The sequence below is a fragment of the Exophiala mesophila genome, assembly GCF_000836275.1.
Source record: "Exophiala mesophila strain CBS 40295 unplaced genomic scaffold supercont1.7, whole genome shotgun sequence".
Taxonomy (NCBI): Eukaryota; Fungi; Ascomycota; class Eurotiomycetes; order Chaetothyriales; family Herpotrichiellaceae; genus Exophiala; species Exophiala mesophila.
In genome coordinates, this window is record NW_015622510.1 from 530,265 (window position 1) to 554,403 (window position 24,139).

The 24,139-nt window shown below is 51.0% G+C and overlaps 7 protein-coding genes across 7 annotated transcripts; 5 read left to right on the top strand and 2 right to left on the bottom strand.

Moving 5' to 3' along the window:
• Positions 1–1,846: 1,846 nt before the first annotated feature.
• On the top strand, positions 1,847–4,592 carry PV10_09134 (uncharacterized protein; the record flags this gene model as incomplete). The annotated part of the gene is made up of 1 exon (XM_016374247.1): positions 1,847–4,592. One exon carries the CDS (start codon positions 1,847–1,849, stop codon positions 4,433–4,435), a length of 2,589 nt encoding a protein of 862 aa, XP_016219791.1. The 3' UTR covers positions 4,436–4,592.
• Positions 4,593–6,386: 1,794 nt separating this feature from the next.
• PV10_09135 (uncharacterized protein) lies at positions 6,387–9,237 on the top strand (the record flags this gene model as incomplete). The annotated part of the gene is made up of 2 exons (XM_016374248.1): positions 6,387–7,168; positions 8,475–9,237. The coding sequence occupies exons 1-2, from the start codon at positions 6,429–6,431 to the stop codon at positions 9,235–9,237; spliced, it is 1,503 nt and encodes a 500-aa protein (XP_016219792.1). The 5' UTR covers positions 6,387–6,428.
• A 1,855-nt stretch (positions 9,238–11,092) lies between these two features.
• PV10_09136 (uncharacterized protein) lies at positions 11,093–12,678 on the top strand. The gene has a single exon (XM_016374249.1). The coding sequence runs from the start codon at positions 11,398–11,400 to the stop codon at positions 12,457–12,459; it is 1,062 nt and encodes a 353-aa protein (XP_016219793.1). The 5' UTR covers positions 11,093–11,397; the 3' UTR covers positions 12,460–12,678.
• An 8-nt stretch (positions 12,679–12,686) lies between these two features.
• PV10_09137 (uncharacterized protein) lies at positions 12,687–14,557 on the bottom strand (the record flags this gene model as incomplete). Its single annotated transcript, XM_016374250.1, has 1 exon — positions 12,687–14,557. One exon carries the CDS (start codon positions 14,555–14,557, stop codon positions 12,782–12,784), a length of 1,776 nt encoding a protein of 591 aa, XP_016219794.1. The 3' UTR covers positions 12,687–12,781.
• Positions 14,558–16,080: 1,523 nt separating this feature from the next.
• On the top strand, positions 16,081–17,607 carry PV10_09138 (uncharacterized protein). The gene has a single exon (XM_016374251.1). It carries the CDS (start codon positions 16,404–16,406, stop codon positions 17,502–17,504), a length of 1,101 nt encoding a protein of 366 aa, XP_016219795.1. The 5' UTR covers positions 16,081–16,403; the 3' UTR covers positions 17,505–17,607.
• Positions 17,608–18,015: 408 nt separating this feature from the next.
• Positions 18,016–22,020, top strand: PV10_09139 (uncharacterized protein). The gene is made up of 7 exons (XM_016374252.1): positions 18,016–18,714; positions 18,769–19,127; positions 19,180–19,337; positions 19,390–19,647; positions 19,704–19,812; positions 19,866–20,788; positions 20,857–22,020. Exons 1-7 carry the CDS (start codon positions 18,193–18,195, stop codon positions 21,489–21,491), a joined length of 2,964 nt encoding a protein of 987 aa, XP_016219796.1. The 5' UTR covers positions 18,016–18,192; the 3' UTR covers positions 21,492–22,020.
• Positions 21,582–23,624, bottom strand: PV10_09140 (uncharacterized protein; the record flags this gene model as incomplete). The annotated part of the gene is made up of 5 exons (XM_016374253.1): positions 21,582–21,995; positions 22,055–22,715; positions 22,762–23,127; positions 23,184–23,225; positions 23,278–23,624. The coding sequence occupies 5 exons, from the start codon at positions 23,622–23,624 to the stop codon at positions 21,732–21,734; spliced, it is 1,680 nt and encodes a 559-aa protein (XP_016219797.1). The 3' UTR covers positions 21,582–21,731.
• Positions 23,625–24,139: the final 515 nt, after the last annotated feature.

Genomic DNA, 24,139 nt, shown 5'->3' on the forward strand with positions numbered 1-24,139 from the left:
ATGTTCATATCGGCACCCTGGCCTTGAGCCACCTTGAGTATTTCAGGGAGATGTGCTGTTACCGGCCACTCGACCTGGCCAGTGAGGATCTGGGATGCAGTGGCTTTGGAGCCGTAGGCTTCCTTGTTGGTGCTTGACTTTTCCTTGATCATGGTTCCATCCATCGTAACACCACCGTATATGCCGCGTGACTTGGTGTAGGTCCAGACTGGCTTGATATCCTTGGTGCTGATGTCGGCTGTACCTCCAATAGGCCCTGCAGCCATGGTAGCTCCAGCACCAAGGGTCGTCTCGCTTTTCATGTAGGCGTCCACCGCGTCTTGTGTGTTGAGCACGCAAACACAGTCGTACACATCAACCCCATATACCACGCCCAAGCCGCCCGACCGTACCGAGAATGCAGATGGAGCCGACCATGAACCATCAGGAAGCCGAGCAACTACAACGCCAGACCCGCCTGCTCCAGCAAGGTACATTGCAGCCCGAAACCCCGAGAAGATCGCCATTCCCTTTGCATTGGCAATGATTTCGTGCGGTATTCTGCCCTTGTCTATGAATCTGTTAGAGGACGCTCAAACATTGAACCGAGGTGTGCTGAGTTGCTCACCAACAAATGATTTGAGAATTCGAGCCGCCTTGTCACATTCTTTGTTGAGACTAGTCATATTGTGAAATCGTGTGGAGTGGTGAAAAGAATAAGGGGGAAACCAGGAAAAAAAGACTCTAGGGTATTTGATATATAACAGTAGGTCGAGAAGTAGGACGGGGTTTGGTTGAAGGATTAAAATCGAGATTCATTTCATAGCATCCCTTGACCAGCGTCGGCCTTTATAATGAATCAAATTATTGTTGCAAGGACGGACGCCAGGCACACGTCGATACAATACTATAAGATCGTATTCGTGAACGAAACCACTCACATTCTGGTCAGTGCGCCGAGGGGGCTGCAACTACGAAGGAGAATTAATTGTCATCATTAGGCGATGCTACCTACCATCAGAGCAAGTCGGCAACAAGGACTCCATTGAAACAAGTCGAGAGATTACCAATGATTGCTTTGGGTGGAATAAAAACATTCTGTATTCAGTCGACAATATTTGTCACTGGCAAGGCGCAGTCGAACTCAATCTTACCTAACTGGGAGACTAGTGAACAGCCTTTTTGACGAAGAGGTCATTATCAAGTATGAGCCCCAGTTACAATGATGTCGTGGGCGCAGAATATGTCGATGAAGGTGAGGCTGACCATCTTCATTGTTGATCGTCGGAACGAGGCAGCGGAACAAGACGCACACGTGATATCTGCCTATCACGTGACGTAGCGAAGAGGCACGTGACATCAGACCGCTTCCATCTTTTGTTTGGAAGCAGGCAACCAACATTCAAACAACCAACAACTCAGAACTGTCGACGTTGCTGACGAAGGCGTCTTTGCCCAATCAAGAATACAACTATGTTGTACAACCTATCACACAAGAAACAACCCCAGATCAACTCGGGTCGTTGCAGCGCCAAGGAGAGTCAGGCCTAACCGCAACCAACGAGTTTGGTCGACGAGGGCGCCTCAGCCTGATCAACGATCCAACCATATTCCCCAGCTATGTCCGGAGTAGTTGCAGCTCCAAGAATAACCAGAGCTTTGCCTCAGCCTGACGATTCGAGCCTGAACCTATAAATCATTTCACCAGGGGAACTCATTACGAAAGGTTTCGCAAGCCAGAGTCGGCCTATTCGCCAGGCAAGCTAGTTGGCCAACAAGGCAAAGGCTTTGAGGTTGCACCAGGACAATTTCACCTGCTTCATTTCACCTTCAACATCTTCTCTGGATAGAATCATCACCAGGCGTCATGGATCACCTTGATAGGCCCTCACATCCCTCTAGAGATCAGTACAAGATCCCCTACGTGTGTCTGGCACCCTATGATGAAGGCGACTTTCTCTCCTACCCATCACGTTGTGGTTTTAATGATGCAAGTGTGCTTGAGGGAAACTTTATCCACAAGTCGCCAGATGGTGAGGATGAAGCAGTGGATCTAGCTCGGGTTCAATCATTTCTCCAGTCCTGGCTCTTCTTTGGCTTGATATTCGAAGTGCACAGAACAGTCGGCAGACCGTTTAGTCCCAATGATTATGTGTCTCGTGAGTCGTTGCTGACCACAGCCTCTGGCGAGAGAAGAGGCTTGACACGGAGAGTGAACACCTCTGCTTTGTCGGGACTCCTTGCATTTTGGGTGGATTCTTTCAAGGCAAAGAGATCAGCGGGAGAACTCTCCTTCGAGGACGTCCGTCAACTATGTTTCAAAGTTGATACTTACCTCCAACCGGCCTATAAAATCTGTTATCACTTAGTCCAAGGCCGTCACTCCTATATCGACCAAGACCTTTTGCTCTCCTTTATGTGCCTCGGAAACACGGTCGACGATGCAATGGCCGTCGTCTTTCAACGCTGCTTTTACGACTTTTTGCCACCTCATCAACAGAATGCCCAGCTATCTCCTTCTGGATGGGTCCCTTTGAAACGAAGGTGGGATGCCCCACTTCGTATCTTGCAGACTCTTGTCCATTCTGGCTGGTGTCCCTTCGACGTTGGCATCCTAGAGCGGGATTTCGGTATTAATGAAATCATCTACGCTTCCCAATTGCGTCGACATGGTAGTGTCGAACGCCACTCGCCATGTACTCCAACTGCATGCATCGCCAACAATATCGATGACCTAACATACGTGACACGCCATGAAACATTGGGGACCAAGTGCCCTGGCTCTTCTTGCAGCGACATCGAATTTGACCATCCGACTCTATGTGAGATCATTCGTCGAGGGTCAAGGCCCATTGTCCGGTCGGAAATCGATGCCCATGACGGGCTTCATTTCCGTATCGTCCCCTATGACGGTGATGTTACACCCTATGTTGCCATCAGCCATGTGTGGTCTCATGGTCTCGGCAACACGAGGAAGAACACGCTTCCAAGGTGCCAGCTTGAAGCTTTACACCGCCGCACCTCAGCATTACTGGCTGCCTTCACGTCATACAACGGCCCAGAACCTACCCAGGACATCAAGACCAAACGTGTGAGCTATTTTTGGCTCGACACCATCTGCGTTCCAGTGAAGCCAGAAGACGTTGAAATGAGGAAAATGGCAATCTCAAGCATGGCGAGCATATACGAAGAGGCTCATTCAGTGTTGGTCCTTGACGAAGGTCTTATGAACACTTCACTGCACCTCAGTGAAGATGCAGTCAAAATTCGAGCCCCCAATCGCCAGAGCAAGCCACCTTTTTCCCAGAAACAACTTGTCTTCTCATTGTTATTTTCAGATTGGTGGAGGCGGCTTTGGACTCTCCAGGAGGGTGTACTTCCTGATTATCTTTTTGTTGCCTTTGCAGACTTTTCAGTGTTTCTGAGCCACGCCGTTCCTGCCGGACGAGAGGAGCACGTGGAAAACCGAGCGGATTTGTCTTCTGACAGGGTCAAGGAGGGACTTAGTGATTTGATCGATAAGTCACACATAGCGGACGACAAAGGAGTCATCATAGTGGACCGGAAAACGTCCAAAGGGGACATGCACCATCGTCGTCGAGTTTTGCGGCTGCTCTGCAACCGGACCACTAGCAGAATCGGCGACGAACCCATCTGTGTTGCAACTCTGATGGGGCTGGATGTGCAGATCCTCCTGGATACGAAGACGCCAGAAAGAATGCAGATGCTTTACAAATGTCTGGGCCGCATCCCGGCTGGTCTTGTCTTCTTGCCCGTGCCAAAGCTTCAGATTGAGCATTTCCGATGGGCTCCAAGATCCTTGATAGGGGTACCCATCAGTCTGACAACGACCCAGGTCTTACTCTCTGATGAGGATGGTGAAGCCGAAGTAACTGAACTAGGAGTCCGTTTGCAAGCCTCAGGTTATCCCCTCGCCTCCCAGGGCGTGCCATTGAAGAACAACTTTTACATTTTCCCTGGCACCCCTGGGTCGATACCGTCCGGGCAGGATGAAGATCGTCTCACCGATATTGACAAGGTCAGGGCGGACAATGAGCAGATTGTTGCAGTCACATTACACGATCAACAGGTTATGGACCGGTTTGGTGACGCCGGTATCTCTGGACACTCTTTCTGGGAGACCATGAGTGGGCAAGACCTGATTGATCCGGTGGTCATTCTGCCATCGAAGCGTAGAATCGACTATGCACAGAACCCTGGGATATTGGCCGGTAGAGCTCGACTAATTGACGGTGTTTGGCATGCGAAGTTTCTGTGCAATGTTTGGACCTTTCGAAATTCGATGGCCATGTGGGGGGATAGCTCTGGTACAGGTCGTGGGACGATCGCGAACAGAGTTCGAGAAGAAAGGGCAGCATTGGCTCAGGGTGAAAGGACCGGAAAAATGGCATGGTTCCAAAGTTCGGAGGTGGTACGGGAGTGGCGCATCTCGTAGGCGACGAGCTGTTGCTAAGGATGTGAAGTTGTTTTTCTCCTTTCGCTAGCATCTTTCGGGCAATGGGAAATCACCGTTCAATGAGCCCAATGTTCACCCCTTTCACCATTCATTGCCCCGAGCGCCTTCAGCGCTAACAAATTAACACTGAAATTCATCATACACTGCTATCATTGTCGTGTTTTCTTTGTTTGGTTGGTCAAATGGCAAAGAATCGTCTTCAAGTGATAATCCTGTCAAGTCCTGCATGAAGAGGCAGAAGTGTCCTTCTTTGGGCATACAACATTTGCGACTTTAATTTGAATAGGACTCAGCCCTCGTCCTACAGCATGCTTCGTGTGCTCAATCGGTCGCTTAAGGGGTCGTCCCATAGCCTGGCTCGTAGACGATACAGCTCATTCGTCTCAACAGGTTGTCTTTCTATGACTAATATATCCGAGAAGCCTAATATTCTACCAGTACATCATGAAACCACCAGAATAACTGAGTAACGAATGTGATGCTCTCGAAGTAATCTGCGCGGCTCTGGTATTAGGTACTGCCTTTTGGAAACCCACCAGCATCACTATGTTCCACAAGATGCTGATTCAGTATGCGCCACACCGCTAGGCTGCTGGCACTAGACAACGAATAGAGCCCCGAGGTGGGACAAGTAAAGGCTGTTGCTCGAGTAAGGGTGAAATGCTTGCTGACCTAGTCACCAAGGCATTGCTCTGGTTTACCTCCCTGCGAATGAAAGCATTCCTGGTTAGATCAAGGGTAGAAAGCCATAAGGTGTGTCTCAAGGGTATAGATGTGTACTTGGATTGTGGGTAGAGGATGGTAAACTCACATAAAGGCAGCACCGATCGATAGCTGTGTCTATACCACAAATCTGGCCAACTCCACAGGCACCTGCGAGTGAGAATGGTGGTTAGGAGAAGTTTTATGATTGAGATGGTCACAACAAGATTTGGCCAAAAAGGAGGGACTCACCACTACCGTCTTGACAGCAGGTTTCGCCTGCAGCTTTATTGAAGCAAACACTGCCACCGAAGGCGTAGCAGATGATGGATCCTACTGGACAACCCAGGTCATCTCGAGCATCTAGAGTTGCGTATCGTTCTAGATTATCGTCACTGTTTGGCAGTGTTAGGTCTTGTGTGTTGTAAGTCAACGTTTCGGTGGAATTGACGACCAGGGTATGAAGAATCAGGATGAGCAAAGCACGAGGAGTCATGATAGGCAGAGGAGGTCAAGCTAACAAGTGGACTGAAGGAAAACAGTGCGAGTAGATGGATGCTGGACAAGGTTTATTGAGGAAAGAAAAACGCTACACGGGAAAAAAGAATATTATCGTGATAAATATCAACTTGTGACTAGAGACGCAAGCATCACTGATTCTGGCATGTGAGCTATGACCCTTTGTCACCTGAGCTTTCGATGCCCGGGTCGATGTGAGAGTCCGTTCATGGAGGAGAAGACAGGCGGACAAAGGAAAACAGTTCTTGCTTTGTCAATTTTCGCTATCAGACCAGGTTCGAAGTTATTGACGATTGGTGAGATGGATGACGTTGACGTGGAGAGCGAAAACGAGGAACAGCGGCATATAAAAACAGCAGGGCATGATAGCGAGGGCTTTCCCGTTACTTGGGGTATTCGTTCTCCACATTGGCCTAGTCTAATAATGCAGCAAATATGCGATCAGGTCATAAGGGATTTCTGGACAAGTTTGAGATTGAAAACCATGAGATGGGATGTTGTGAATGAATTGTCGTCCGCAATCAGATATATGCCAGGACCGCCAAGCAAATTAGCCTGAAAATTAGCTCGGTGTGTACGGAGTAAAGTATCGTGGTAATCTTATCTTATCTACTATCAGCACGTGTTCTGTTGGAGAAAATTTCGCCTTGTTCCATCTTCTCCTCACTCACCAGCGCATGCCGGTCTGCAGTTGTCAATGTCATCAGGAAAAAAACATTCCAGCCAGGCAAACCTACAATATTGATTCATCATGTCCAAGCAAAATAAATCCGTGAGCAAAGATCTCCACAATGTGGCGAAACGAAAGCGGCAAGATGATCACAGCGACGCGGAACCACGACGAAGGAGCAAGCGAGAGAAGACAACTACAGCCAGTCAGCCACAACGACCAAAGCAGATAGACACCGACGATAGTGTTGCTGGCATGGATGCTTCTATCTTGGCCGACCATTTTGCGAACAGCGTTCGAAATCATTTCCCGGACAATTCTTCCATCGAGCACCAAGACTTGTACCTCCCGACGCGAGCCTTTCGAGATACGACCGAGTTTGGCCCCAGACATATTGCCAGCAACCTGCCTAGCTTTTTGGCGACTTTTACAAAAGGAGGAGAAGAAGAGCTCAGCACCTGCTCGCCAGGACTTGGACCACACACCTGGATCATCACATCGTCGGGAATACGCACGGCAGATGTGGCGCGGGAGCTCCGTAGGTTCAACCGGGAGAAATCGCAGGTAGGCAAATTGATTGCCAAACACATGAAGCTGAAAGACAACATCGAGTACATGCAAAAAACGCAAGTGGGGATTGCCATCAGCACCCCTTTGAGGTTCAAGGATTTGCTGGACCACGGGGCGCTCAAGGTCGACAATGTCAAACGAATTGTGGTGGATGGATCATATCAGGATGAAAAAATGAGGACGATTTTTGATTTGGGGGAATTGTGGCGGCCGCTGGCCGAGCTCCTGAACAGAGAAGAAATCAAAGGAAAGTACGGAGGGGAAGGCGGCATTGAGATCATGGTGTTTTAATGCCCAGCTTGGGAAGATGCCTTTGATGTGAGGCAGATACTGACGAGGACGAGTACAATGAGATTACGATTCCATGAACGAGCGCGGGAATCGTCTGGATGTGAGCTACGATGCTTGTTGTGATTTTGACAAAATCCTGTAGTCTGCAGGTCACGCTTCACAGCCTCATCCCAGCCACAATTTGGGTGCATACGTAAGCAAAACATGGAGCCAAACATGGAGCCGTCACCCATGGTCTTGCCTTCCTACAGAACAGGGTCAACCCCGACAAAACTGCAATCACGTAGAAGAATCAATTATTCTCTGCTTTAGCTATAGATGCAATAGCCTACTGTATGTGTAAACGTGTGAGAAAGCTGCTGACGCCTCGCCCTTTTCTCCGACCTAGGATAATACCGCTCTGGGCTCACCCACAAACCCACAATACGCGAGAAATGAGAGGGTTGCCTCCTCTGCCCTCCCATGCTGTGGTGCCCCACCATATCGCGGGCCGTCCCTCCTCCCGCTGTGGAACCCTGGCAGGTGCCATGCCATCCACTTTTCTATTTTCTCTCTCTCAATCTCTTGACTTGCACTCTCTTGCCGTTTACACAACGTTTTAACTAGCCCTTACACGACAGTACAACATTCGCTCTCCTTGTTCCTTGTCACTCTACTTAGTCCCGTGTGTCTACAACGTGTAACCACGTTAATCTCTGTCCAAGACAGCGGATAATAACATTCAAGGAACCACACCAAGATGGCTGATAATCAGGGACACATTGGTCCTGTAGGTCAAGCCGGGCACGTGGCTATGATCCCAAGCTTCTCACTACTGTCCAAGCCAGTTCTAACAAGAAAAGACCTTGGAGGAAATCCTCAAGCTTTGCGGCGACGCAAAGGCACACGCAGACGGCAAGGGAATGAAACGCTTATTTGTCTGCTGCGATGGCACATGGAAGAACGCAACAGGCACTCTTGCACCACCAACCAATGTGTCCAGGCTTGCCCGCTCTGTCGATCGACATGGCATCGACTAGAACAGAAAAGATAAAGTCGCCCAAGCCGTTCCACAGATAGTTTATTACGAAAGCGGGGTAGGAACGTATTCTGTCCTACCAAAACTGGTAGCACTTGACTATCTATACTCGGGGCTCTCAGGGAAAGGTTTGTTCGATTCAAGCTGCTCTCACACCACCTAACTCCCCTAGCCCCCTCCTCTGTTGTTCAAGGTCGTTGGCAGACAGCCATGGGCAAAGGATCCAAACGGCATAGCTAACCAACTAGTGAATCCTGCACAGGCATTGAAAAGAGCATCCTAAATGCCTATAGCTTCCTCTGCAACAACTACAACTTCAGCGCAGATAAAGATGAAATCATTCTAGTGGGATTCTCGCGAGGCGCTTTCGCTGTTCGGTGTCTTGCGGCATTTGTCACTGAAATCGGCCTCATCCGACGGCGGCACCTTTCCTTGCTCGCGGCTGTTTTTCAGAGCTGGTGGCAGAATAAAGGAAGAGTGGCTGCCAAGTACAGAGATGCTCAGATTTCTCGTGCAGTACGCATTAAAGTCTTGGCCGAGTGGGACACGGTGAGTGCCCTTCGGAGCTCAAGGTTTGCCTTTGTTCAAGGGAACGTGCCGAGTGCAGTGGACAACGCATTCCTGGCCATTGCCCTTGATGAGACGAGGACAATGTTCACGCCGAAACTGTGGACCCGTCAGGCCCCAATAGTTGCAGGGTGGGAGCGGAGTCAAGGCACTCAGCATGAGCATCAGCAGTATGCCCGACAACGAATTGAGCAGTATCTCTTCAGTGGAAACCATTCAGACATTGGGGGCGGAAATGCTGAAGCAGGTCTGTCAAACATATCCCTTTTATGGATGATATCGCGAATCGAGAGCGTGAGCCAGGCGTCCTTTGACAAAGGGACCCTGATCCAATCAGTCTTGGCACTTCCGAATTCCAAGTATGAAGTCATATCGAAATCCAGAGGTAATAATCCCGAGCGATTGATCATGGTACACGGGCCTCTACTGATCGACAACTTTTGACAGGTCTTGTCAGAGGATTAGCGTGGTGGGGGGTGGCCCTTTGGAGTTGTGTTAACATTTTCCGAACCAAGCGCTCGAAAGTAGTCAGACATGCCATCCGTGAGATTGACGAGGTTCAGTTCGGGTTCACAGTCCATTTCTCGGCCCCCACGCTGGCCTTGGGAACTTTTCGTCGGCGTGAAGATTTGCCAGCTGGCGAGCCTTTGACTGAGGTCAACTTATGGGATAATCATACAATCACCTTGAGGATTTCAGGACGTAGTGAAAAAGAAAGGCGGCTGTTGGAACAATGGAGGCATGAGGCTGGCAGTTGGGAGCCCGTCGTGGGCAGTGAACGTGATGATATGAAGGATTGGGCACATATCTTTGCAACCCTAGGGATGGAAGAGGTGAACAGGCAGGGCACAATAGCGGCTGGTCAGGCTGAACCGGTGGTCTCGCAAATATTTAGGGAAATGGAGGGCCGATGGTAGGAACTGTGACGAGATATTTGAGGGACCAAAAGCATTGGTCCGTTGGAGGGGAAAAGGGTCGAAAAATGGAGTGAATTTGCAGATCTATAACAGCAAAGTGCTATGCCTAGCTGTTGCCGAGGCTCCATGCTTCTGAGGCATTTCAAAAGGAACATTTGCTGTAGAAGCCATGTGAAATGTGAATATATCGTATGTCGAATGTCGTATGTAGATGCAATTACGAGGAGGAGGCAGGCTATGAAGAGGAGAAGCCTCGCCTGTGCCTCACGCGGAAAGTCGTGACACTGCCTTCCTAGGGATGTCCAATTTGATCTTTATGCAGAACAACTGCCATTCTTCTCTTGTATTCCAATTCCTCCATGGTCGAACTGATCCGGGGTTTGGGGTGGTCACAAATGGTGACATTGCTAGTTAGCTCCCCGCGTTGACCGTTGCCGCGGGTTTTTTGGACTGAGTCTGTATTCCATGTCGTTGATGGGTGAATTCGTACTAGTACCGCCGCCTCGCTTCGATCGGTGCCGCGGATTGTCATGTGGGCTGAATCTCTCTGTGGAGGGAGAAGCATCGGTTTCTGGGTGCTTAGATACTGCTTTGGGGCGTTGGTCGATTTTAGGCATGTCGACGAGATGGAAAGTCTTGAAGGTAAAGGATTGAATTGGGAGTGAGCAGTGAGGGCTGCTGAGAAAGTTGTTGAGAAACAATGACCATGCCTCAAGTAGCTTTTATAGGCACATGACGGTCACCCCTGGTACATCGTATGCCGTGGTTCAGTTGGCAGATGGTGGATGGCAGCATTGAGTCACCAGGTGACTGACTGGCTCGTGGAAGGATGAAGGATGGAAGATTCTAGTAAGGGCTAGACTAAGCCACAACTCTTTCAGGCTGAGGGTTGAGCATGTAGTGATATGCACAGGTATGCAGTAGTATGGATCAATGTCATGGCACCCCGCCAGTCTACAATCAGTCAGGGCAACCTTGCCGAGCGCGATATGTAGTCATAGCACCCCACCATTCTACAGTCAGGGCAACATTGCCGAGCGTCCACCATAGGAAAAGGAAGGAAGGAAAAGCAGAGACGTAGGAAAAGTCGCGAGCTGCTTGATCAGAGGTACAGATATGAATACAAGTGACTAAATAGAGTGCACAGATTAACCGTAGTTCTCGATTACTGGTTGGTTCGATATACTTCCACTTAAGCGGCCAGGGAAATGTTAACATTTTGCATCTCCACATTTGACAAACCCATCCGTGCCCATCCCACACCCACATCCCACCATCCACCATCCACCATCCACCATCCATCATCCACGTGCCACATCCAGTAACCGATAACCGATAACTGCATGAACCTCAGGCTTGTCAACTGGAGATCTCAGATTCTTCATCTCGACCTGGGCTGCTTCGTGGCTTCCTCACTTGCCCTGCAATCACCTGCACTCGCAACACTCAACACTCAACATTGTTTGCACTCTTTGCACTCTTTGCGTCCTCTACATTCTCTTTCTCGGTGCTGGTAGCTCCTCTTATCCAAAAAAAAAAAAGACCAAAACTTCTCTCCCTTCGGCCCTCTGGCCCCTCGTTCGTTTCCTGCCGCACCCACTACATAGGCTACCTCGTTGCCGTTCGTTTGATCCGCCTGCCAGACTCCTTCTCTCGCTCATCACAACCTAACCACACGTGCCATATCATGAGTTACCAATCCTTTCTGCGCTCTGCTTCAGGCGCCGGCATGTCAGACTCAACTGCGTCTGCAGCACGCACTCCTTCTTCTCCCACTGTCGTTCAGCGAAAGCCCACTGGATCGAACCCTTCTCCGGGTCCAGTGTCCTCCCATCCTCCCACCTCCTCCATCCACAACGTCGTCACTCGTAATGCTCCTGCTGCTTCACCAAATAATCCCACCCGCCTTCCAGTCACGCCCACCTCTGCAGTTCGCTCGTCCGCTTTACGGTCGAACCCCATCACCAGCGCACCGCCTCCGTATGACCACACCACGACGTCCACCACGCCTCCGGCAACTTCGCAGCCATCTGCTGTAGCCCCCAGTTCCACTTCGCCTCCCGACCCTATGACTCGCTTACCATTGACAAAGGAACAAATCGACGCTGCCCTCAAGCAATGTCTGAGCATTCAAACCACCGCCACGTCCCTGCACGACAAGCGACCCTTTGCCGCCCTTCTGCTCGCTCCCAATAACACCTCTGTCCTGCTCACTCACTTCTCCATCTCCCACGTCCAACATGCCGAATCTGAGCTTGCACGTCTTGCTACAATTCATTTCTCCCAAAACTTTCTTGCTGCATGTACTCTGGTGTCGACCTGGGAGCCGTGCGCCATGTGTGCTGGAACCATTTACTGGTCCAACATTGGCCGCCTTCTCTACGCCGCAAGCGAATCCACCTTGAAAGACCTCACCGGAGCCGGTAATGAAGAGAACATGACCTTGTCCTTGCCATGTCGCACGGTTCTTGAGGCTGGTCAGAAAGATGTCGAGATTATTGGGCCGGTCCCCCACTGGGAGGATCAAGTTGCACAGGAAAGCGGCAAATGGTGGAACGAGCATCCTGCCCCATCTCAGACGGCACCTCGAGCTGACAGCATCAATGGGAGCGTCAAGCCCGGGAGCATCTCAAGTGCCAGTCTCCAGCATGGCACCCCAACCACTTGGACCGGCGAGGACAGCGTTCTGAGCAGTATCAATGACGAAGGGGAATACAAGGCTGAGTTGGACATTGACTGGATGCGCTGAAAATGACACCAGGCTTGGACGGTATTAATGAGATTCACCCTAGAAGTGATTTTGGATGTATCAAATACGGCCAACGTACAGTCTTGCCCGTCTCATGATTTGACGGGCGTGGCCAACATAAGGTATGAGGGATTCGTATGCAGGTAATTTCTCCATAGAATCTGTACACAAACAGTCAAACACCTAATAGTGACAATTGAAGTGATGCTATCAAGCATATCTGATTTCTATCCCTGCATTCCGTCCGTCTCATGCAGGTGTAAGTTGGTCGCCCACGTCCTGTTGATTCATCCCAAGTCAAAAAGAAAAATCCATTGGCCGGTCAAGCCCTGTCGGCCTTTTGTTTCCTCCTTCGCCCTCTCCACCCACTCACATCTCTCCCTTGCTCCACCTCCCTCAACGCCTCCATCCTCGCTTCGGCTACGTCCTTCAATGTCCTCCCTCGAATCACTCTCGTCTCCACATTAACTCCTTCTTCTGACCACTCTTCCATACGTGCCTTTTCTTTCTCTTGTCCCCGTCCGCCCTCTTCAGTGTGGTGGGCACTGTCTTCGCCTCCCCGAGAAAGATATTCCTCAATCGCCAGCACCAGCTGCACGTCCCTCTGGCCAACAAACGAGATGGCAGTTCCTTCTCTCCCGGCTCTTGCCGTTCGTCCTACCCGGTGAATATAGTCTACCGGGTTCCGGGGCAGGTCGTAGTTGATCACGAAGCTTACTGTCGGGATATCCAATCCACGGCTGGCCACGTCGGTCGCAATCAAGATGCGAGATTTCGACGATCGGAACGAGGCTAGGTTGCTAGACCGTTGGCTTTGAGGCAGTGACGAATGCAGGGATGTCACTGGGTGGGACAGATGTAGCAGCGTGCGGTGGAGAATGTCGGCTGTGTCGGTTCGGTTGGTGAAGATGATGATGGACGGCGGTACATTACTACTTTTCGACGGCGAGCTCAACGACGGTACCGTCAGCAGCACATGAAGGAAGGCATCTTTGTGTGTCATGGGTACTTGAAGGTAGGTCTGTCGAAGGGTGGGCGGGAGGAGGCTCGGTGTGGCGACTGGTTGTCCCACGCCGCCAATTCCTTCCGACTTGGACGCGCCTGGATGTGCATCGGCGTCGACGATCTCTGAAACAAAAACTGGTAGTCGGTCTTTCCCTCGGGGAGCATCTTTCAGTGCCCTGACTTCAGGCGTGATTGTAGCGGTAAAGAGAAGGGTGAGTCGGTTAGAGGGCGGGGGTAACGCTGAGAGACAGGTGTTAAGATCTGGAAGCATGGATCCAGGGCCTGATGCCAGAAGTCTGTCGGCCTCGTCGAGCACCACCACCCTGGATCGCGAAAGACCAGCGATTGTTTCGGCCCCCGAGTGTAAAACATGATCTGCTAATCGACCCGGGGTTGCCACAACGACATGAGGTCGTTGAGATAATGCCACGGCCTGCGCTTTCATGTCACTCCCACCTGTCACCAACACTGTCTTGAGATTCTGAGGCGTGCCCAGAGCTGTAAACTGCTCATAGATTTGTAGAGCAAGTTCTCGCGTCGGGGTGAGGACGAGGGCGTAGATTCCGAAAGGATCGACGGACCACTGTTGTAGGATGGGAACGGCAAACGCCACCGTCTTTCCAGAGCCTGTTCTTGACCCTCCTATGCAGTCTCGACCCTGCAGAATGGCAGGTATACAGCTTGCCTGGATAGGCGTCGGTTGTGTGATTGACAAGGCGCGCAGAGATGATATTAGCCAGGGTGAGATCGAGAGGGAAGAGAACGTGGTAGGCATAGGATGGGACGAGGTAACATGTCGTGTAGTAGATGGTACATGAGGAAATGCATCAGTCGGCTGGGGCGCAGGTTTGACTCGCGATAGTGAAGGAGTTCCTGCCACGTTTGTCTGTTGTTTCCTTGGTGGTGGTGGTGATGACGAGGAGGGCGAGGAGGATCGATCGTGGGTCTGGCTGGGTGTTGCGATTCGTCTGCGTTTTGGTGTAGGATTTGGGAACTCTTCGACATCGCTCGATGAGGACGATAAATGCTCGGATTCTGTGGCTATTGACTCGAGCTCAGAGGGTTCCTCGGGCAGAGACTTTGAAGGAGCCATATCGATGGCAGATTGCTGACGATTTCTGTTGTGGTTCTTGTTGGCGACAATCAGACCAGGAAAATAAATTTTGATGAATGCGGAGGAAAATTGGAGGTTCGGTATCTGAATGACCGAACGGGTATACGGGCACGATGGTTATCTTATCTGAACATCAGGTGCAGGTGGCACTTGTCCGCCAGCTTATACTTAGAGCCACAGTGCGTCAGTGCCCACTTGTGGTGGAAGGGATACTCCGTAGATGTTTGAATTAAGTAATGGGTTTGATGGATGCTTGTTTAGGCTGTCCTTACGGCCTAGAACATGGCACGCTGAGAGACTAAGTACCTTCGTGTCGTTGAATGTTGATGCTAGATGATCATGTCACCTAATCAGTGAACCTCTCTCCAGATCACTTATAGCAATCTTCTCCATGCTCAACTCAAACTACACCAAGTCCCCAGTACAGATCTCTTCTCCAAAGCCCAGCCCAAGGCAAAAGGCAGTTTGATGAAAAGGATTTTTGTTTCGCATCACAAGACAGTAGTATAAGGCCAGGGACACAGTGCCAGCCAAGTCGCCATGACAAGCATAGGTGACTTGACCGGCAGAATATAAAAAGTAGAACAATTAGAGATTCCACCCCTTGGGATGGATTTCAGAGATTAAACTGAAAAGAACAGATACTACACTTGATCTAAGCCAAAAGGCAAAGAGTACTGGAGAGGAGAGAAAAAGAGAAAGAGAAGGAAAAAGAGATATTTATACACTTGAGAGGATGCGGTTTGAGGGTGGGCGACATGCCAAGTCTTGCTGAAGTTGAATGAAAACGGCAGGCAGTGGCAGGCAGCGGCAGGCAGCGGCAGGCAGCGGCAGGCAGCGGCAGGCACCAGGGTCCAAGTGAATGAAAATGGCAGGCAGCAACAACAAACCGAATCATCAAGGTGTCATATGTCAAACAGAGAGACGACCTGGGAAAATCAAAGGAACTTGAAACTCGTGGAACCAGGACCGAGGGAATGGAAGAGATAATTCTCGTTAGGGTAACTAACACTCCTTGGACGAATAAGCGGGCCCTCGGGCCCCATTCTCCAGGCGCTCGACCCCGAAGTCATGCATACATTATAGGGCCGAGGGGTCTAGTCCAGGCCAGCTTAGGGGTCGTTCACCTACTCCTTAGACCTGACGCCTGGAGACAGTGGAACCAGTGACGTGGTGTGGACCCCTCTGCCATACTACTAGGTACTTAACGAAGATCTGATCGAGTCTGCCCTGCATCTGACTTCTCACGAGAAAACTGCAATACTGGTTGTCCACATGATGCTGAATTGCCCGTAGGTGAAGTGAGCAATATAAGCCATCTGACTTGGGGTTTCAGTTTAGGGTTGCAGTTTTCGGGCGATCTTGTACCTTTGGTCAACTTCATTTTAGCACTTGAAATCTGCAGCCTGCCGCGATGCCAGATTGCCGAGCAACCTTTGCAGCCACAGGGTTGCCATGTGGCCCGCAGCCCATCTTCCCGCGGGACGGCAGACGCCCGAGGCCACGCTTTCGAGCCATAAATGGCACCCCTTGGCAAGCCTCAAGTCCTGTCCAGCCGTCTTCCATGTACCCAGGGAGTTGTGATGTTTCTTTTTTTATTCTGGTAATACGAGGCTTCTAGCCAGTAGCGTCTGGGGCTCCCACCATGACCACCTCTCAATCACGTCTGCCGCATGAGTCTGGCAAACCATATAAAGAGATTGACAGCAATTCTGTTCTCCAGCATATACGCAATCATAGAGCCTCTCGGTAAATAAGAGGTCAAACAAGGACAAACCCAATAGAAAGCACCTCTAGATTGAAGCAGCCTGACCTCGTGGCCATCATGTTTGGAGCGATACAAGGGCTTTTCTCTTTGAAGTGGACTCAACAGCCTCTTCTTCACCCACTTCCGCCTACCATCACCCGGCGTTTCGTCACGACAGACAGAGGTCCACTTGAGTTGCTCATATCGGAGCCTTCAAAGCCGGAAACAGACACAGCGCGGAGCCACCCCCCTGTGTTTTTTATCCATGGCGGGGTGGGTTCAGCTTCGGTGTGGTTGGAATGGATGGACTATTTCGCCACAACCTCCCATACAACGACGTACGCCTACTCACTTCGCAGTCATGGAGCAAGTTACAGCGTCCCCTTTTGGAGGATGACATGGCAGACTTCGCTTGACCATCTAGCCCAGGATTTGACTGCATGTGTGCAAGAGGTCCGAAGGCGTGAAGGACAAGATCCAATCCTCGTGGCACATTCTTCAGGCGGTGGCCTTGTTCAGTACGCCTTGTCCAAACGCCAGATTCAAGGTCGGGCCTTGGTCCTCCTGGGCGCCGTACCTCACTTCGGCAATGTGAATGTCTACATGAATTGGTTCAGAAGAATCGACCCATGGTTTGGTCTCCGTGTCCTGTTCCATCTCTACCATCCCAACAGTCCCCTCAGCACCCCGCGATTGGTATACAATGCCTTTTTCGGGCCCGAATACCCCTTCCACCGTGTTGCCGAGTTCATGAAATGGATGAGCAACTACGAAGCCATGCTCTGGCCGTTGGGCATGGCCGGTCGTGGCCGTGGAATCCAAAACCGCACGTGGCTTTCGCCTGCAGATATATTGAAGAGTCTTACCCAATGGCAGGGGGTCTCTCAGAAGATCATGGTAATGATCGGTACCGAGGACAAAATTATGGGTGGAACACAGTTCAGAATGGTGGAAGAATATCGGGCGGCTATTGCCCAGCTTCCAAATCAATCCTCGACCAATGCTGACGCAGCCAAAATGGACCAAGTCAGCCTTGTTCGAGTCTCCAAAGGAGTTAAAGAACAGGACTTTGGCCGGGTTAGGTTGGCAGAGGTTGAGAATGCGGGACATCATACTCAGAATGATGTACAATGGAAAGCTGCTGTTGAGTCTCTTCGCAAATTTGTCGACCAAGTATGAATGTGATGAGCTTGGTATAGATAGAATCAATGAATAGAGACCAAACAGGCTAGATGGATCTGATGCGGGTACTGCATAAATCACGATATATTTTATTCTTCCATTCTTTCTCGCTACAAGCTGACGCTGACACTGACGCTCTCAAAGCTAATGATAGAGATAATAAAATTCTTTCAGTAGAAGAAGACCTTGACACATTCCAGTTGTCAATGACACTTGAACAAACTTACATGACCGTCCGTGGCCCCCGATCATCGTCCTGTAATTTAATTAATAGTCAGCCCGGATCTATTTGTCCTTCGATATTCTAATCTTGATCTTCTCCGCGATACACCACTCACACACACACCGAAAACGCGAGGCTTGAGAGGCCCGAGGGGCCCACCAATCGTGTCTCTTCTCTTCCGTTCCCGAGGCTTGTGCTGAGCTTACATCGGTTAGCTTCTCGGCCGCTCGCATATATAACCCGTCCTGGAGCCCTCATCAACACCTCGTTGGTGTGTGTTACATCCAGCGACTGTCCAAGTGACAGAAGACTGAAACTTGGCCCCATCATGATTCTGCAATGCGAGCATTCCTCACCCGATCTGAAAGCATTCACGCCTAGTGTAACACTGCCAAGGTCCTAAGATGACGAGCAGCAGCCGCTTCGTAAACATCAGGCACCAGCTATTCCAAAGCTGAGGCCATGGGCAAACTCAAACGAGAATATAAAGGCAAAGCCGCACAGAACGATGCCGCGACCTCTCCAGTACGATACTCAAAAATGCCTCCGCCCTCCACCCTTGCCACAACCGCCGATGAGTCTTCCTCGACTCATGACGAGCTTGACGCTGCTGACGCCGCTGTTGATGATACCGCTGATGTCACTCGCGATGGTCGCATCGTCGTCAACCTCGACACAAAACTGGGCCACGTCTTCGCCCAGCTCATGCAAGCAGCAGAAGCCAACTTGGAGTCTCCTGACGCCGAACCTCCACCAGCTTATGCAGAGGCCACGCAGTCCGACCATTGGCCCCTTCCTTTGAGTATAGTCGTCCAAGTTGTTGGAAGTCGGGGTGACGTTCAGCCTTTCATCGCACTTGGGAACGAACTCCAGCGTCATGGGCATCGTGTTAGGCTGGCTACCCACGCTATTTTTGAGCAGTTTGTCACTGATGCGGGCCTTGAGTTTTATCCGATTGGGGGAGACCCGTCGGAGCTAATGGCGGTATGTTGTCACCCACTCCTCTGCCGCTCTGGGCCATGATCTGACAACATAAAGTACATGGTCAAAAACCCTGGGCTTATGCCTACAATGAGCTCACTACGCGAGGGTGAAATCGGCAAGAAACGTGAGATGATCGCTGAGATCCTAGCCGGCTGCTGGTCCTCCTGCATCTCTCCAGACCCCGTCACCCAGGAGCCATTCGTCGCAAACGCCATCATCGCAAACCCACCCAGCTTTGCTCATGTACACTGTGCAGAAGCTCTTGGCGTCCCTTTGCACATTGTTTTCACCATGCCATGGAGTCCAACCCGTTCCTTTCCCCATCCACTAGCCAATGTCAAGAACACCACCACCGATCGTCGACTTGCAAACTTTGTCAGCTATGGAATGGTACAACTCTTGACATGGAATGGGTAAGTTTTCTCTCGGCACAGCTTTGCCTGGTCAGAGTTGATATTTCTCCAGGACCAGCGATATCGTCCAGAGATGGAGGAAGTCTATTGATCTAGAGCCCCTTCCTGCTTTTGAAGCCCCCTTCTTACTCGACACTCAGAAGATTCCCCATACATATTGCTGGTCCCCTGCCTTGGTCACGAAGCCCAAAGATTGGGGGCCACACATTGGTGCGTGACACTACTTAACGCATTTGCTTCTCCTTGCTCATACTCTGGGCAGATGTCTGCGGGTTTCTTTTCCGCGAAGTCAATGAATACACTCCTCCCTTAGCTTTGGTCAACTTCTTGGAATCTGGACCACCACCGATTTATGTTGGTTTTGGTAGCATAGTGTCTCCGGATCCAGAAGAACTCCTCGATATCGTGCTTGAAGCTGTCAAAATTTGTGGTGTACGTGCAATCATCTCAAAAGGATGGAACAACCTTCAGCGCATCGACGCCAGCCAGGAGGTCTTCTTTCTTGGCGACTGTCCTCATGGTGAGCTCACTCTTGTTTCGTCAAAGCGTGTGCTGACTTGTTGTTTGTGATGCCAGAATGGCTCTTTCAGAAGGTATTTGCTGTGGTACATCATGGTGGTGCGGGAACTACTGCTTGTGGTCTCCTCAACGCCCGCCCTACAACCATCATCCCGTTCTTTGGCGAGTAAGTATTGAGACCCTCTCCTCCGATTATTAGGCTCGGCTCATCTTGTCTAGCCAGCCATTCTGGGGTGAAATGGTTGCAAGCGCAAGGGCTGGTCCCCGCCCCATCCCTTTCAAGAAGCTTAATATCCACAACCTCAGTGAAGCCATAAAATACTGCATGACCAATGAAGCTTCACAAGCAGCAGCAGCCGTCGCAGACAGAATGCGGACCGAGAACGGTGTCAAAGCCGCGATCAACTCTTTCCATCGGAATCTACCCCTGAAAGACATGCAATGTGATTTGATCCCAGAACTTCCCGCCGTATGGCAATACACAAGTGGAAAGAGGCCTATCAAGTTGTCCGGCGCAGCTTTAGAAACCCTGCTCCGGTTTTCGAAAATTAAGGAAAATGACGTGGCGATATACAAATCTAAGCCCATTCATGTGGAAAACAGACGTTGGGATCTGATCACCAGTTCCATCTCTTCCACCCTCGGCTTCAGCTATGACATTTTGGAGTCCTTGAGCGGGATAGGCTTAAAACCACGAGAGATTTATAAGAACAAGGAGAAGGCTCGTGCAAAGGTATTGGCAGCCACCGAGGCCTCCGGCGTCAGCGATCAGCGTGAACTGGTGCATAACAATGAGAGGTCTCCACGAGACCTAGGCAAGATGATAGGCTCATCAGCAATGAGTTTAGTGCAGCTTCATGGGGTCGTTATCAAAGGGACACTCGCCGATGTTCCCGTTGCCGTCACTGAGGGCTTACGCAATACCCCCAAACTTTATGGCGAGGGCGTTCCAGATCTTGAACCCGTCACCGATTGGAAAAGTGGCCTGTCAGTGGCCGGACGCAATTTCACGCGACAGATGGGAGAAGGCCTGACAGACATTTTTGTGCAGCCGGTGAAGGGGTTGTCCAGAGAAGGCGCCGTAGGCCTAGGCAAAGGCTTCGCAAGGGGGACAGTGCAGACTGCCACGAAGCCTGCTGCTGGTAAGTCATTACTCTTGTCTCATCCAAGAAGGTGTCCATACATTTCTAACCAAACCGCGAGTCTGTAGCTGTGCTGGGATTGGTTGGGTACACGAGTCAAGGCATCTATAAGTCTCTCCGCAGCACCTTCCGGTCCAAAACTCGAGAGACCTTAGCATCTGCTGGTCGGGTCCGAGACAAGTATTTTCTCCACGCCAAAGGCGCCACAATCGATACTGCCGACGTATTGAACCGGTTCACAATTTTCACAGAAAAGACAAACAAGTCTATGACCAGTGCTGAGAACGGCCCTACCACCCCACCAGCCTCTTTGGCAAGAACACATCCGCCCGACGAAGAGCAACAAGAGGCTTTGTTGAGTAGCAGACGCCTGGGACAGCCAACATCACTGGACATATCTCTAGTAGATCCTCCACCATGGTCCCAAGCCATGGCATCCCAGCCAGCCAACTCAACCCCAGATGCGGACGCCTCTCTAAACGTTTTAGCCGAGCAACCATGGGTCGAATCTCAGGAGCCAGTGTTTGACCTCGCTCCGAATGCCTGTCTGCCTCCTGCACGCGATCACTCGATGGATTTTGGAAGCACTGCATCATCTCACGCGGGGGACGAAGGAGGCGACCAGCTGCCCGCCACCGTTCCTGGTCAGACCCCGCTAAGGGTTAGGAGACGCTCAGATCCCGAGTTGCCAGCGTACATATGATGCCAGATTTCTACCAACAGGTCTCGCCTAAGCGCACAAAACTGCAGCTCTTGGTACTGCCATCGCCCTTCGCCCGGGCCTACAGGGTGGCTATGAAGTGTTTCTAGAGATGTGGACGTGATTGCCTCCAGCTGTCGTCAAAGACATTGTCCATGCCGGGTGGAACATCATGTTACACCCAAATAACGCCATGCAATGCCTGCTAATGATAACAAAACTGTGCCGCTCCCGGTGAGGTCACTAGTAGTTCTCATAACCGTGGCCAGACTCTGCCAAGCCCAGCATGGCCTCCAAAAGGGCACGCTTCTCATTGTCATCTCTTTTACCAAGAGAAGCAATGGTATCAGTAAGGTTGAGAGGCTCATAGGCATCCCTCCAGGTATCCGTAGAGAACAAAGGGACATCTGGTTTACAGACGGTGCCAGCCTTGGGGAGGGTGCCATGGAGGAAATACTCGCGGATGGCTTCTGCTGTGCAAAGCGATGGCTGTGCTCCGGCACCGTGCTGGGATAATACATTAGCTTTACGGGGATTTTCAAGTTGTTGATGTGTTTCAGACTTACTCCGTAGCCGTCATGGCGCAAGAGCACGCTCCCTGCAAATGTCTCACTGTTGTTCTGCGCAGATCGAAAGGGTGTGACGGGATCATGACTATTTCCCACGACCAGGATGGGTGAGTTGGTTTGGACTTGCCAGTCGCCTCGGTAGACTTCATGAGCCTTCGCCAACCATCGTGAGCATCTGATTGGGTTGATGGTTCCAAAATCGAAACCACCCCAGCCACTTAGTTCGTCAACCTGCTGCAGCAGCGGCCGAAGGTCTTCGAAGCTGTCGTGGCGCATCGAGGTTTCGCCGCAGCGAATTCCATAGATAGCATCCGGGGTAGTTGCTGCGGTTCCCGAGTTCATGGTTTCACGGAAAGCGGTGATATTGCCGTCAAGTAGGCCCTGTAGTCCACGAGCCATGGTTGGCCAGCGGGACGGGCTATAGAGTCGATCGAAAATGTAGCCCTTGACTGTGGTATAGGTAAGGAAACTGACCGAGGTATCTGATACCGTCGCCCACGGAGTTTGTCTGAGATTCCCCAGCAGTGAGTCGATGCTTTCTGCGAGAGATTCGATAGCGGTGCCATTCCGTGCCAGCGCGCACCGAGAAGGATTCTGGATGCAACCGGAGAAGAAACCTTGAAGAGTTGAGTCAAGATCTGCGTTGGAGTCCGCATCACTACAAAGTGTTAGTATTTACCATCGGGAGCTAAGCATTCACCCACAATCCTGTATAATATTGCTGGGCATTGACATTGGAATCGAGGACGACACGGTCTACCCTTTCAGGGAACATGGCGGACACGGTCGCTCCAAGGATGGTTCCATAAGACACCCCCCAGAAACGGAGGAGGCCATCTTCATCCAGAGCGTCAACGATACGGATCATGTCCCGGGCGACGTATGCCGTGCCAATTAGGCCGATTCGATCACTGGCAGCCCGAAGACAATGCTGGGAGCTTACCCCGGCACTGACAAAGTTGTGACCAAGTGCGACATCGGACGAATTGCCTCGAGTATAAGGAGGAGCTTGGGCCGATCGCTCCGAGGAAGAGTTGTAGCATGTGAATGGCAAGGTAAAATTGACGCCGCTGGGCGCCACCATCAGTTGGAGGTAGAGTAGATATAGGGAGGGCGAGAGGCTTACCGTGGGTCGAAGCCAATAAGGTTGAACTGGCCGCCAGTGAGACTGTGGCGATTAGTTGGAAGAAACAGACCAAAGGAGGGAATTGCTGACTCACGTCAACATCTCCTGAGCCCTTCCTATGACATATTGTATACCACTACCGCCTGGACCCCCCGGGTTGAACATGATGCTACCCAAGACAGGCTCCTTGACCGCGTCGACCCTGACTAAGGTGAGAGCCAGGGTATCGTCCACGTCCGGGTCAACATAGTCGAGAGGCACTTGAAATGATGCACATTTCAATGGTAATGCACTGGCTGCCGAGAGCGACGAACAGTTTGTTGACCAGTCGATCTGGCTATCTCCAATTTCCGGACGCTGACCGTCTTGGTAGGACTGAGCATGGGATACACCGACTAAAAGTGCGGCGGCGCTGAGGAGCACGCTTGATAAGAATTGCATAACCTGAAGTGAAGATAAGGAGCGAATGGTGGAAAAGAAAATGATAATGAATCAAATGAATGTTATGGTCACAGATGTGGAATACTCTTATCCATCGTGTACATGAGCGATTCGAGGTGTTATACTCGAGTATACATCAAGTTGGACAGTGTTGTCATGAACCTGCGGTCAGGCCAACAACTGAGTGGCGGGCATCAGTGGCCGCAGCCCCTCCGCCGTCTTGGGCTCCCCAGGCCAGGCTGTGTCTACCGCCAGTGTTTGAGAAGTGGCCTTGGGAGTTGTGTTCAGCAATGAATACTCATACAAGAAGGGCCGTAGGAGGCTTATCGATCTTGGCTGATTTATATGATTGTGTCATCCGAGGTGGAATTGGCAAAGGGAGACCTGGGCTCATTGAAGGCTTCCCTCACGCCTAAACAAGACTAATTTGATACTCCAAATATAGCCACTAAGACGGCCGAGGGGGCCGAAGGGGCCCCCCAGCACTTGCGTGGAACTACTGAGTACCAATTGAA

Excerpts from the sequence above, each read along its gene's own strand:
- PV10_09136 (XM_016374249.1), top strand. The coding sequence starts at position 11,398 with ATGAGTTACCAATCCTTTCTGCGCTCTGCTTCAGGCGCCGGCATGTCA.
- PV10_09138 (XM_016374251.1), top strand. The coding sequence starts at position 16,404 with ATGTTTGGAGCGATACAAGGGCTTTTCTCTTTGAAGTGGACTCAACAG.
- PV10_09139 (XM_016374252.1), top strand. The coding sequence starts at position 18,193 with ATGGGCAAACTCAAACGAGAATATAAAGGCAAAGCCGCACAGAACGAT. Across the intron at positions 18,715-18,768 it reads ACCCGTCGGAGCTAATGGCG|TACATGGTCAAAAACCCTGG; the intron begins GTATGTTGTCAC and ends GACAACATAAAG. Across the intron at positions 20,789-20,856 it reads TGCCACGAAGCCTGCTGCTG|CTGTGCTGGGATTGGTTGGG; the intron begins GTAAGTCATTAC and ends GCGAGTCTGTAG.